At 31.2% G+C, this 14,194-nt stretch overlaps 1 protein-coding gene across 1 annotated transcript; it reads left to right on the top strand.

Annotated features, from left to right (window-relative positions):
- The first annotated feature begins 1,751 nt into the window (after positions 1-1,751).
- On the top strand, positions 1,752-13,108 carry LOC7463058 (truncated transcription factor CAULIFLOWER A). Its single transcript, XM_002306014.4, has 8 exons — positions 1,752-2,253; positions 11,030-11,108; positions 11,238-11,302; positions 11,593-11,692; positions 11,781-11,822; positions 12,386-12,427; positions 12,528-12,670; positions 12,822-13,108. The coding sequence occupies exons 1-8, from the start codon at positions 2,069-2,071 to the stop codon at positions 12,931-12,933; spliced, it is 768 nt and encodes a 255-aa protein (XP_002306050.3). The 5' UTR covers positions 1,752-2,068; the 3' UTR covers positions 12,934-13,108.
- The last annotated feature ends 1,086 nt before the right edge of the window (positions 13,109-14,194 follow it).

Genomic DNA, 14,194 nt, shown 5'->3' with positions numbered 1-14,194 from the left:
AAGAAATTAATATAGATAGTACAATTAAATAATAATTTTATTGAAAGATAAAAATAAATATATAAAAAAAAAACCAAGTTCTTAAAGGGCAAGCATATCGTAGTAGCATGGGGATGTGTCAGATTTGCGTGCTGACCAAATTCGAGCCCATGTTATAAAATGAAGCAATGAGAAGGATGTTGAAAGTAAGAAGTGCAAGTGAACTAACGAAGGAACATGTGACTGAAGCAACATGTGACTGAATAATTCCAATTAAATTGGAGGACAAATCTTACCAAACTATACATACATGCTAAACTGGACCGTACGTTTCTATAGCTTTCGTGGGAAGGTGAAGAACAAAATTGATACTGCACTGGCTGGGGGGATGGCAATGTTAAGGCAGAATGTGTAAAAAAAAAACTATTTTATTATTATTCACAAGTTAATTTACCAATCTCATATTTTTCCCAGCAAAACTAAAAAAATAATCATGTTACAATAGATAGTAAAAAAAAAAAGAATATTTAAGATTCTAATTAGGGTTTAATAAACATAAATTTAATACGTATTATTATTCACAAGTTATACATAAGGGTATGTAAATCCATTTTCCGGATATATATTATCTACCAAAAAAAGAATCTATTTTTTTATTTAACGAGACAAAGGAATCTGTCTAGGGAATGCTGAAGGGAGAGTAATTAATTTGTAAATTAAAGTATTTCTAGCAGGGAAGGGATAGCATATACATCAACCTCAAGAGTGGTAGATATCGGCCGTCTACTCACATTGTGCCCGAAAATTAAGAGACTCGACACATCAATAAATCTGGAAATGAGATAGCCAAATTTGGATTCAAAATCAATTAGATTGCTCCCATTTAAAAAATAATCACCATGGAATAAAAAGAATTAAATCACTCACTCCTTAATTAATTGAAGGATTTAAATCTAAAATTAGACTGAGAAATAAGATCCTAATCTCCAATATTGTGAATGAAAAAAGAATCACATCAAAGTGATGGATTGTAAGCTTTATAGAAAACAATGTTGAATTTTAAGAGATTGCTATAATGGTAATATTGAAAAACACTCATGTCTAAGTGCTCATAGCATTATTGAATTTGATAACTTTTTTACCTTTTCATTGAGATATGAGAGAGTAATGATGTAAAGATATGTTTGTACCCTCAATTTCCCATTATAATTTAGTTTGGAAGGCACGAAACAAAAGTGATTTTGCTGGATGAAATAGTGTTTTTGAAATTATTGTAAATAAAAGTGATTTTTCGTTTGAAAATGTATTAAAATAATATTTTATTTTTATTTTTTAAAATTTATTTCTAATACCAACATATAAAAATAATATCTAAAATTATATATTCAACACAAAAAAAAATATATCAAAATTTCTCAAAAACACAGCTTTAAACAATAACAGCCAAAACTTAGAGAACGTTATAAATGGTGACAGAGACATAACAAGGGTGACCTAACAGAAGGAGAAGAAGTGCCGTCACCAAAACAAATGGGAGTACCAGTTTAACAGAAGGAGAAGAAGCGCCGTCACCAAAACAAATGCTAGCAAAACAAATACGTTATGTACGGACTGTCTCTCCCATAAACCTGTGGCTCTATAAGAGACATTAACCAACATCAGACCTCTCAACCAATCATAACTCGACAAGCACGTAACTCTAAAACCACTCCTGTTTTTCAAAACCGCCTTACCACAGTACCAGACCCAAATCACACTAAACAAAAAAGAAAAAGAAAGAAAAATTCCTATATTTTTTTTTCTTTTCCCATATATACATACACACAGGAACATTCAGTGTTCATACACAAGGAAAGCTTTTGCTTCATAGAATAACAATAACAAGACCTCTCTCCACCATCATCACAAAAATAGAAACTTGCCCATAATACCTTCCTATAAATGACTCTCTATTTCTTTCTCATGTTGGCTTTCTTGTTTTTCTCACAATGATTAGCTGAAACCATAAAATCCTCAGCTAGGGTTTTCTTAGAATTTTTCTTGGTTTCTTTTAACTCATAAAACTCCGAAAGAAATTCAAGAAAAAAAAATGGGGAGAGGCAGGGTTCAGCTGAAACGGATCGAGAACAAGATTAACAGGCAAGTGACGTTCTCTAAGAGAAGAACTGGTTTACTCAAGAAGGCTCATGAGATCTCTGTTCTTTGTGATGCTGATGTGGCTTTGATTGTTTTCTCAACAAGAGGGAAGCTTTTTGAGTACTCCACTGACTCAAGGTTTTTCTTTTTCCTCCAATTATCTTCATTTTTGTTCTTGCATGTTGTTCTTGCTTTGTAGTAAAGTTTCTACTTGTGTGATTTTTTTCCCTATCTCATCTGGGTTCTGCCTGTTGTTATTTTTTATGCTGTCCAAAGTCTGCATTACACTGAAATTCATCACCACTGCCCATTTTCTCGCAACAATCTTTGAGCCTTCTTTTCTGTACGAACTCAGGTTTAAACAAGAAATGATGCTATAGTATTATTTGTGTTAAATATATAGAACCTTGATGTTTCTATAGATGTACATAATGAGTGACCGTTTTGTGTCATCACTGACTGCTAACTCTGTTACGATTTTTTTCTCTGTAGAGAGAATAAAACTAGAGTTTGGTATTTCTATCTGTTCTTATGCATATAAATATACGTTCAGCAGTACAGGTCTTCTTTACTTTTCGACTCTTATTCGCTTTTGTCATGCTGGTCAATTTTGTTTTCTTTGTATAGAGAGTTAGTACACCGAATCAATCAGTAAAAGAGATGAGAAAGGGATGTTTCAATTGTGTACATTTTGAAGTTTTCGACTCCTGTAAAATTGTCATTACTCAAATGTACTATAGCAAAAACACCCATAAAAGTAGCAGTATTTTAGGGGTAGGAAAGGACATGGATTTCCAAATTATAAGCTGAAGATCATATAAGTGGAGCTCAGCAAATCAGGTCTAGGCAAAGGTCATAGAGCTTTGTGTCATTGGGCTTTGTGTTTCAACGTCTGGTTAGTATCCTAGGATATTAGGACATATATATTGTTGTTGGTGCACCTAGGAATTTGCCCCCTCAATGATATAAAGCAATACTAGGTGGTTATTTAAGATTTCTGCAAAGATCTTGCATTAGAGACCTTAGGGGTTATTATTACTTCGACAAATTACAATGGTAATAGTTGGGGACAATAAGTTGACTAAGACTTACTGTATTTTTTGCCCAGATTTTCTGGCAATAAGGGATTTGTGTCGACAGTAATTAAGATTAGCTAGCAAACGAATGCTTGTTTTCCTTTAAGAACTTGTTTAAGCAAGGGTAACGAAAGTAGCAGGATTGGTTTCAGATCTTTGTAATAACAATGTCAACCTTTATATCTACCATAGGGTGTACAGATTTAGAGCCTTCACCTCCTTGTAAAAAAGAGAAGATATATAGGGCATGTATGGACTTGGAATATTCTACCAGATTGCGAGGTTTTATTAGAGTTTGAGATGTAATTAATCTCAAGCATCATCTGTAGATCTTTTCCACTAGGTCAAAAATACATTTTTTATGACAAACATTTGAGTACAATGTTACCATTGTTGACTCTAGCTATATATCACCTTTCCATATATATATTGTTGATGAAGGAGAAGTTTGAACTTCGAGTTTGAGGTTTTTTTTGGGGAGAGAAGAGACTGATACAAGTCTCTGTTGTTTGATCTTACGTTTATCATAACTCCTATGAAATGTTGGTAGTTGAAAAAATCGTACATAGTCTGGTATTTATATTTTATTTTCTAAGTACTATATGAGGAGTCCCTGTTGGGTAAATTTTGAATTTTTTTATTTAAAATTAATTTTTTTATATATTTTTAGATTATTTTAGTATGTTAATATTAAAAATAATTTTAGAATTTCTGTTTATGTCAGCAGACGTATTTGTACAGCCTTATTTGTAGTTTAGAGTATGGTAATGATTGTTTTCAGAGTGTTTTTTGGTCATAAAGGTATCAGAATATATAAATTTTTTTTATATTTTAAAATTTATTTTGATATCAGCATATTAAAACTATTTGAAAATATTAAAAAATAATTTAAAAAAATAAATTTAAAATTTTAACAAAAAAAACAAATTAAAACTCAATCCCAAAATCACCCTTCTTTTGCAAGGCCTTGTGAACGAGGATAGACTCTTGTTCGAATTTTTCAATCGATAAATGAATTTCTCATTGGCAGAAAAAAATGTGTTTTTCCTCGTCCCATAATTATATCATAGTAATAGAGAAAACATCTAAAGACTAAAATTGTTGTTTCATATGATGTCAATGCTTGAAGATCAGGACGTTGCATATACAAAATCACATAATAATAATAATAATAATAATAATAATAATAATAATGTGAGTTACTTAAAAAAGAAATGTCACTCGTCAAACCTTTGTATAATTCAATAGCTAAACAAATAACGTGCGGGGAGAGTAAACAGAGAGAAGACATTGAAAAACTGTTGCTAATATTGTTATTGACATTGACCGTAATAACACAAGAAAGATAACATAGAATCAATATAAAATTTTATTGTACAGTTATTATATAAAAAATTTAATTACTTAATATTTTTTTAAATAGTTTATTTTTCTAAGAGATTTATAACTCAAATAAATTGTAAAAATAACCTAAACAAACTAGAAACCCTGAATAAAAGAAAATCAATATAAATGCTAAATAAACTGGGAAATTTCTTTTATTAAGCATATCATTTAATTTCCTAAACTAAATAGGATAAAATAAAAATAATTAAGAAAAAATAATTTTTCTTAAAAACTTCTTGCATCAGTCTCTCTATGTTGAAAACAAATTCATCCTCAAATTTAAATTACTCTTGTCTTGATTTTATAGATGTTCAATCAAGACTCTCCAACTCATTTTCTTTCTTCGCTTTAGATATATAACAATTTTAGATATTCACTTTAGTTTTTTCATGTTAAAGTTTGCATAAAGAAATATCAATTGAGAAATGACTACTGTCTTAGTAATGAATTATAAATCTAAGTTTTCTTCATCAACATCTGCTTTATCCATATAACCATTGAAAAAATCTACTTGTGATTTATTAGTAATTTATAATCAAATGAATCATTATAACTTAAATTAACAATTATTTTTTGTTGAGTCATTTTGCACTTCACCTCTAACTTATTAATGAGAACATTAATGATAATATTATTGTCCTTACTGTCATTATTTTATTTTATCCTCATCAAAATAAACATCATAAATTGATAGTTGATTCCAATCCATAAAATAATTAGAATCAACAAATATTTCAATTTTAATATCATATTTGTCTCAATTAAGAGGTTTCCTCCTTTGCTCATGTTTCTGAAATGGATTTTCAAAACTGGCTATAGATCTATAATTACTCTTCTCATGATCCTGCGATTCTCTCTTATTCATCTCTGCTAATCGGCGAGATAATTTTTCAACTTGTCTCTGCATGTTTATTATCTCCAATCAACAAGTTAATTTCGTAATTTTTCTCTGAATGTCTTTTATTATCATTTCATGAATGTCTCTTTTCCGAGAAGAGACCTCCTCATCCCCTATTACACGAGCACATCTTATTCTGCAACCATCTTTTTTTTATTTATGATTATTCAACAACACACAACAACTAACCATTATGAATCATTAGGCTTTCATAACTATTGACACATACATAAACAACAGAAGAAAAGAAGCACAAGCAAAACATGTGATTCTGCCAAAGTTGCTACACAAAAACCCTAATTTAAAATTTTATTTCTGAATATTTTTTTAAGTATTCTGCCTTTTTAAGAGGTTTAAAATTCTTTAAATAAATTTAAAAATTATCCTAAACAAACTAGAAAATTTGAAAATAAAAAAAATAATAAAAGTCCTAAACAAACTAGAAAAATAAAATTATTAAGCATATTATTTATTTTTCTAAACTAAATAGAAAAAAAAATAAAAATATTTTTTCTTAAAAACATCTTTCACCAGTTAAGTTACATTGGCATTTCTTAGTTTATATCTAAAAGAGAACAAAGTATAGTTAATATCATCTTAAGTTAATTTTGGATCCACTTTGTTTTAGCTACATTTTAACTAAACCGACTCTAAAAAATATTATCACATCCATGCTATTCACAAAAAAGAATCATGAGTATTTTATTATTATTTTTTGAATCAATGAAAAAGCAAGAATCCAATAATTTAATTATGAAGTAGAATGGGAAAGCAGGACACATGCCGGGAATTACATATGCAGTTCTTCTTTTCATGTTCTGCAACATTAAACCCAAGCACAGGTGAGGGGAAGAAGCAAGGTCATGCTAACTTCCCTCTCCAATTCAAAGCATGCATGTTTCAATACCTCTAAAACACCTAAAAAATCAGCACCAACCCATCACTTTCTTAACCATCCTACTTCATTCAAACAACATAATTCCACAAAAAAAATAAAAAAATTAAAGGGACATAAAAACCAACCTTTTTAACACTAAATCAACTCTAAAAGAAGAAACAAAAGACAACCACTTCTGTGAAGTGCATTTCTGTGACATCCAATATAGCAGAGATCATGGAGAGGGAAAAAAACAAAACAAACAATGAGAGAAATTGCTTACCTCTTTTACAGCAAGTACGTTCTCTTGAGGAGTGAAAAAGATAGAGGGCTGGCTTCTAGGATTTTAAAAGAGGGCTTTATAAATTGGAGAGCTAAAAACAATAGCTTGGTTTCCCGCTGCGGCCCCACCACCTGTAGCGAGCAGTTGAACAATTGCAATTACTGTTCAACTGAGGAGTTGAACAGTGCTCGCAAAGCTAGAGTAGAGAGTTTTTTTTGGAGAGCATGGATGCAATGAAAAGAAAGCATATTTACTAGCTATCATAACTATGATTATTACCTTTTTTGTCATAGGTTTTCGGCCTAAATAGGGGCATTTGTCGGTATGGATGACAATATATGATGAGCTTTGAAAGACATATACAAGAAGATTGATGAAGAATGTATATCCATAGGATCCTGGAATATAATGCTGCGATGTTTCAGTATCGAAAAATTTCATACCAATAGCAAAATTAGAGTAATTGTAGGAACGGTATTGACAACATTGCTCGAACTTTATAGTACGTAGGTGATCCTTTTAATTCTAAAGTTCATTGTAGGAGGTATCACAAGTAGGTATCACAAGTATGAGGCTACAACCTGAACTCCTAGTATTTGATTATATAGAATGAAAGATCTAGAATGAGAATGGAGGAATCACAATGAAAATTAAAAACCTAAAAGACTGGAATAAAAATAATTTTTTTAATATTTTATTTTTAAGATGAAATAAAATAATGATTAGAAAAATAATTTCTTCAATGATAATGATATTAATAATGATAAAAGTGATTGTTTCGGTCATCATGGTAGTGATGAAAAGAGGGGGGGACAAGGTGGTGTTTGTGATGGTAGTAATAATAGTAGTAGTAATAATATATTTTTAAAAATTAATGTCACCATCATAAGAAGTGATGATAGAAAAAGAGTGGTTATGATCTAATAATAATTTTAAAGTCATTACCACTATTAATGATGGTGGAGATGGTAATGATAAGGCGATGCTTATGGTGGTTGTCATAGAAAAGTGGTGGTGGTGAAATAATAATAATAATAATATATCATTACACTATCGATGATGGAAGCAATAGTTGTGATTAAGGTAATAATAATAATAAAAGTAGTTGAACAAGATGAATAAAAATAATATATTATTTTTTTTAAAAAAATTCATATCTTTTGTTTTATTCTCACCAAGGAAACTTATATTTAATGTTTATACTCATTCTTGTTTTTTATTCCCATTCTCACCTCACTCCAAACTAAACATCTATAACATGAAAAAAAAATTATTGTCGTTTTCTTGATTCCATATCTTGTTACATAGAGTTTGAACTTGAAATTCTAATTTTCATTTAGTTGTTTCCTTCTTGATTAGTTTGCAATGGCATTAGCATAGATCATTTATTTACGCTACATTGTGAGTTGGATCAATTCTTGAAAAAAAATAAAAAAAAATATCTAGGCATTGCTAACATTTTTCAAGAATGAAAAAAAAAATCTAAATCGTGTAGGGATTGATCCGATATGACCCAGTCAACTTGGAAAGTTCAAAGACAACCTGAATAACTAGAAAAAAAAATATAGCTTGACTAAAAAAATTTCAAAATAACTTCTTTTTTAAAAATTGAGACGATAATATATATCGACCCTTGTCAACCTATGGTAACATATAAAACTCGCAACTTAGGTCTTGAGACCGTAATAAAATGAAATTGAGAAAAATTAACTAAAAAAGGATAAAAAAACTTGAATCAACTCAGATTAACCTGTCAAACTTAAATTATAAGATCAAAATATCCCAATAGAAAGCAAATTATGAAGATGAATTCTGAACCAATCCAAACAATGACTCGGGTCATGAGAATAAAATAACCTCATAGAAAAAACACTGAAATAAATTATGAAACTCAATTTCCAATAAATTTAATGTTAAATGATAAAATTAAAAAAGATAAAAAAAACTTAAAAAAAACAAAGTACTGTTTCAATGAACAGTGCTTTATAAAAAAGAGAAAGAACACTACTTTGTCAGGAGAAAAGGAATGCTTTCCTCTGCTCAATTAGTTTTTATTAATAATAAAATTATATGTGAGGATTTTCAAATATGTGCTAAGTTAAAACAATATGACAGATAGTTAATATTAAAATCATTTTTTTTTTGAAAACTCATTTAATATTTTCAGTTTTTGAATTAAGATGTTTTCTAATAAACTCCTGCGAGATATGCGATATCTTTTATTTAAGGAGTGGCATGCTTGTGAGAATACAAGTTATGTGATTTTGAATACTTAAATAAATCACAGCTACAAAGAGCCAACGACTTAGAAAGTTTGCAGGCTCTAAATAATATATATCATTTCTCTTTTTAACATATGTTTTTTCAAAACAAAATATAACTCTTAAGTGAAACACTTTGAAGGGGTCAACTCTACACATTGAGAAATTATTTTAATGTGGTCTTTACCATGAAAGTTAGTTCAAGCAAATAATTTGGTATTTGATATTGCCTGAGAAGTGACGAATGATCAGTATAAATTTAAGATTTTTGTGTATGTTAAACAGTATATGTATACATTAAATCAATAAATAAATAAAAAATATTAGCAATATAAGGCTGGGGATAAGTCACTTACTGTAAACCTTTAGTATTTTATTCAAGTTTACCTATTATATTTATAGCATGTTTGAGAATGTTGTTACAATTGCTTTTTAAAGTGTTTTTCGTGCCGAAATGTATTAAAATTATGTTTTTTTTTTTAAAAAAATTATTTTTAAAATCAGTATATCAAAACGATCCAAAACACAAAAAATAATTATTTTTTAACAAAAAAATATTTAATTTTTTTAAAATCACAGGTAGAACAACATTTCTAAAAATTTAAATATGGTAGTGAATCGATTTGGACACAATGTCCAAGCAAATATCGTAGAGATCGAACCACTTGCTAACATAAAAAATATGCATTACAAATAACTGTTCGTATAAGAAAATATATCTCGCATGGAGTAAATAAACAAAAAGAACATAAAAATTTTAAATTTAAAACCATCACTCACCTTAAAACTTCAGTTTTTTAAATAGAACTTATACTTTAATATAGTAATAAAATCATTCGAATCGATCCAACAGATATCTTGAAGCCCGAATCATTTACAGCTCTAAAAGATAGATTATAAGTGAAGGTGAGTGAGTGAACATTATCTTACATAAAATAAATTAAAAAAAAAAAAACACGAGAACGTCTATTAATCTTAATAATTTTTTTGAACCTAGACTCAGCTATTAAAATAACTGTGGAGAATTTAAAACACCGAGGTTGAGTTTTATCTGTGGGAAAAAGCATGAATATAACTTGATGGTGAAGCAGTTCTCAATGATTGAAAAGCAATATAGAAAGAGAAACCAAGTAGAAAACTTGTTATTTGAACGAGTAGGATTAGGAGAAGATAGGGTTTGCATGATGTTTTTCCCAAATAAACATTGAAGTGAAGGCTGATCTTTGAAATTAAGTAGTCTCGGTTTGGATAGGAGTTCCTTGACATATATACTCGCATGCCATGATAAGAGTAGTACTCCCACTTTTTGTTAAAGAAAAAAATACTTGAGTCAAATTATAATGTGAAATGGTAGTGTTCTTCTGCAGGCGTTGCAAGCTACTCATGGCCTACAGAACACTATAACATGAAGCCTTAGGTTGAGATATGATGCGAAGGAGTCCACCAAACTAATAGTTTGGTTGGACACAAATTGTTTGACAATGGGTGTAAAGAATAATTGGAGTAGAATTTACAAGACAGGATCCCTTCAATCAATCCAGTAGAAAATATAAAGCACATTATTGAGCACGTACTTTGTTGGAATTAGAAAGTTTCTACTGGTCAGCATTACTGAAAGATTGGATTGAGACAAACAAATATTAACTTTAGAGAAGAAAGTGACGATATAAAAAAAGTGATATCTTAGGTTTTATTTACGTACCGAATTCAAATGATTAAGTAGGTAAAGTGCTTATCGGAGCCAATGTCTTTAGTGGCAAGAGGTATTGAACTCAGAAGCTGCAAGGAGAAGCATATAACAAGGCTGAGGTGGGGTAGGAAAACATCTACATGATAAAATGCTCAAAATAACTTTGGATCTCGAAATCATTTGTGCACTAGAAAATTTCCATTAAATTTGACTGCAATGCTGACAGCATATAAGGGTCATAAATTGAATAAGTTGACCCCATGTTAAGGTCTTCACTAGATGTTCATGTCATGTAATACTTATTCTAGAAGAAATACTGCTTTCATTTGATGGATAATCGTTCTTGTTTAGAACTCATGGACGTTACTTAATGTTAAAGCTTATAGTTCATCTGCGTAGAACTTTGTTGAGCACTCTTCCGAAATTTTCCATTTTTTTGGCAGCATGGAATCAATCCTTGAAAGATACGAGAGATGCTCATATCTAGAGCAACAGCTTGTACCAAATGGTTCTGAACATCAGGTATTATATGTAGATGGTGTACTAGTATTAGTCTATAGTATGTGATTAATCATGTATTTCAATCTTCATGAAACTGAAAATCTTCAGTATGTGTCACAATTTCTTAATATTTATGTGAATCCTGTTTAGGAAAGCTGGTCTCTGGAGCACCCCAAGCTCATGGCTAGGGTTGAAATCTTGCAAAGAAACCTAAGGTACTACTAGACTTCTTTTGATTTTCCCAGTACATGACTTTTATTCGTGCAGTATGCTGAAGTCGTAGTCTCTGTGTCAACTATACAGAAACACTCGTTCAGTTTTTTTATGTTTTTTTCAGAAGGTATGGGAACTACTGTGACTGACGTTTTGAGATTCCTTTTTCTTTAAGAAAATCTGAACAAAATCCAGGATGCTTGAAACCCTCTTTTTCGTACTACTGTTTCTCACTTGGCACTGGCTAACAATCAAGAGAATTATATAACATATTCCACATTTGATTATATAGGAACTATGCAGGACAGGAATTGGATCCTTTAAGTCTGAAAGAACTTCAATATTTGGAGCAACAAATAGATACTGCTCTTAAGCGCATACGATCAAGAAAGGTTAAGTTAGCATGTTTTCAATGTGTGCTTGTTTGGATATACATGTTGTAATGCTTGCTCATGGCGTAAGTTAATCTCAAATTTGCAGAACCAACTCATCCATGAATCCCTTAATGAGCTGCGGAAAAAAGTAAGATTCTTGCACTTCTGTACGCTATATTTGTTCATGTTTTCGAAGCCGTACGAAGTCACTAATATAGCACTAGCCTGCTCTACTAAAACACTAGCTTGAGTGCCCTGGATTCTTGGCTCTAATTTCTATGATAAAATAGCTTGGATTTTGGACTCAGTTTATATATGAAGAATCACCTTTCTACCCGAGGTGTCGTCAGTTCAGTGATTAGATTTGTCACTTACAACATGAAGGAGTTGATTCAAATCCTGACAAATTCTAGAATGCCTTTGGATTTTGATCTTGAAACGCCCTCTCTAATGTCAGTTAGGCAGTATTTTGAAAACATTTCTATGATGTTTTTGAACAATCACAGAGTCTTCTTGACATTTCCCGAAGGTGCATTTTGCATTTCCTTCTGTTTTTCAATCAATACTTCTACATCCGGTTAAATATTTGTCTTCAAAAGTACTCTAGAAGGATATGAACATATACACTAAAAAAACGTACAGTCAGTTGTGGGTGGGATGTGAATTGTGATAAATTCATCTTCGTTGTCATCTGACACAAGCTTGTCACAGGAAAAGGAACTGCAGGAGCAGAACAACATACTGGCAGAACAGGTAAAATTAAGTCCCTTATCTTTTATTGTCAGACATGGTGCTTCGCACTTAACCTTGCACCGACCAACTGATAATGGTGAATTTCATGACAACCAAAAAGGTAAAGGAAAATGAGAAGTCACTGACTGAACAAGCTCAATGGGAGCAGCGAAACCTTGGCCAAAACTCATCCTCTTTTATGCCACCGGTAGTACAACCTCCGCTGCAGCCACCAATGCCACCACATGCTCCTTTAACTATAGGGTATGTGTTCTCTCCCTTCTTGCTCTTGAGAAACATTATTTCTAAGGTGGTGAGAAAAATAGAAAGAAAGATGTGTGATTAATTTAATGAGGCCTATAATTCCATCCTTTGCTAGTTGATTTAAAATACTCATTTGTTGTAAATGATGCAGTGACAGTTTCCAGATTATAGGATTCCTCAACGGAAATGAGAATGTTGAGGTTCAAACTCCACCTAGCACCATGCCATCTTGGATGCTTCGCCATGTCAACGATACAATTTGAGACATGGGAGATCGGAAAATAAATGGGTTATTGAAGTGAAGAAGAGCATTTATCACTTCGTTCATATAGCCATCAATGTATTCATCACACAATCTCTACTAAATATGCTGACAATTACAAGTGCTTGTTCACAAGAATGTATTTCGTAACTTTCACTATTTCAAGACCAAGACCAGCTCCGGTGCCTTGTCATATCTGCAAAGGAACAAATATGATGAAACATACGAAATAGTACATGCAAGCCATCACAGAGCAGAAGTGGCAAAGCTCATGGTGACATAAATTGCATGCATGCTGAGGTAACAAGATGTGTACAATGAGTGAATTAAAAAGAAGGTTAACGTTCAAGCACCGAATTAATATGAGATTCACAATATCATAGTCACTCTAGATCGAGTGAAATATCAATAAATGAGAGTATCCCGAAGCCACTCCATTTTATTGATTATTTAGTCCATGCAATTCTCATCAATTTCAAATCAATAAGATAAAAAAGCTCTCATAACATGATACAAAGAATTTCAGCTTCTAAATGTTGTCCATGAAATCTTAACAAGCAAATATTTAAGAGGATTTTAGCTTCCAATTGAACTCCCACCATGTAATGACACTTTACTAGTAGATGATGGTGTGCTACGAAGAACTCCATAATAAAATAATAACCAGTCAGAAGAAATGGATACAAATAACAAGTTAGAGGTAGATCTATTAATCATATGCAAAGAGCAATTCCTCATTCTTTCATAGGAGCGTGCTAAAGCATTTGTTCCTATTCTGCACACAACATCCTTTATCTTAAAAGCATTTAATAAAGTTAAATTCTCTGAATGTTTAAACTAGCACAACTCTTTTGCTGAACAAGCATTAGTTAACATTGTCAAATAGCCACCCCACTAGCTGCTAGTTTTCGCATTTCCCATACACACCACCTGCGATATGGTACTTTCATCAATCCTAAATAAATTTAAGGAACCTCAAAATCCCTTATAAAGACCAATCAGTTGAAGCTGCTCCTTACAAAATTCTCAGTGAAGATGTTACCATAAACACCAAACATATTATCTAACAAAACAACTTCACCAATACCAACCTCAATACCATAAGCAAACAGCTAACCAAGATCAAAAAACAGATCCAAAAGACAATCGCCAAAAGACAATCGCCAACCCTGTTGAGACTACAAAATCTACAGACCTCAGACTAAAAAACCCAATTTTCAAACCGTATCAAGTCACCAAAACAAGCCAAACACAACTCCAAA

The sequence above is a fragment of the Populus trichocarpa genome, chromosome 4 (assembly GCF_000002775.5).
Source record: "Populus trichocarpa isolate Nisqually-1 chromosome 4, P.trichocarpa_v4.1, whole genome shotgun sequence".
In the NCBI taxonomy this organism is placed as follows: Eukaryota; Viridiplantae; Streptophyta; class Magnoliopsida; order Malpighiales; family Salicaceae; genus Populus; species Populus trichocarpa.
Note: the sequence above shows the minus strand (reverse complement) of the source record. Positions and strands in the feature narration are given on the sequence as shown.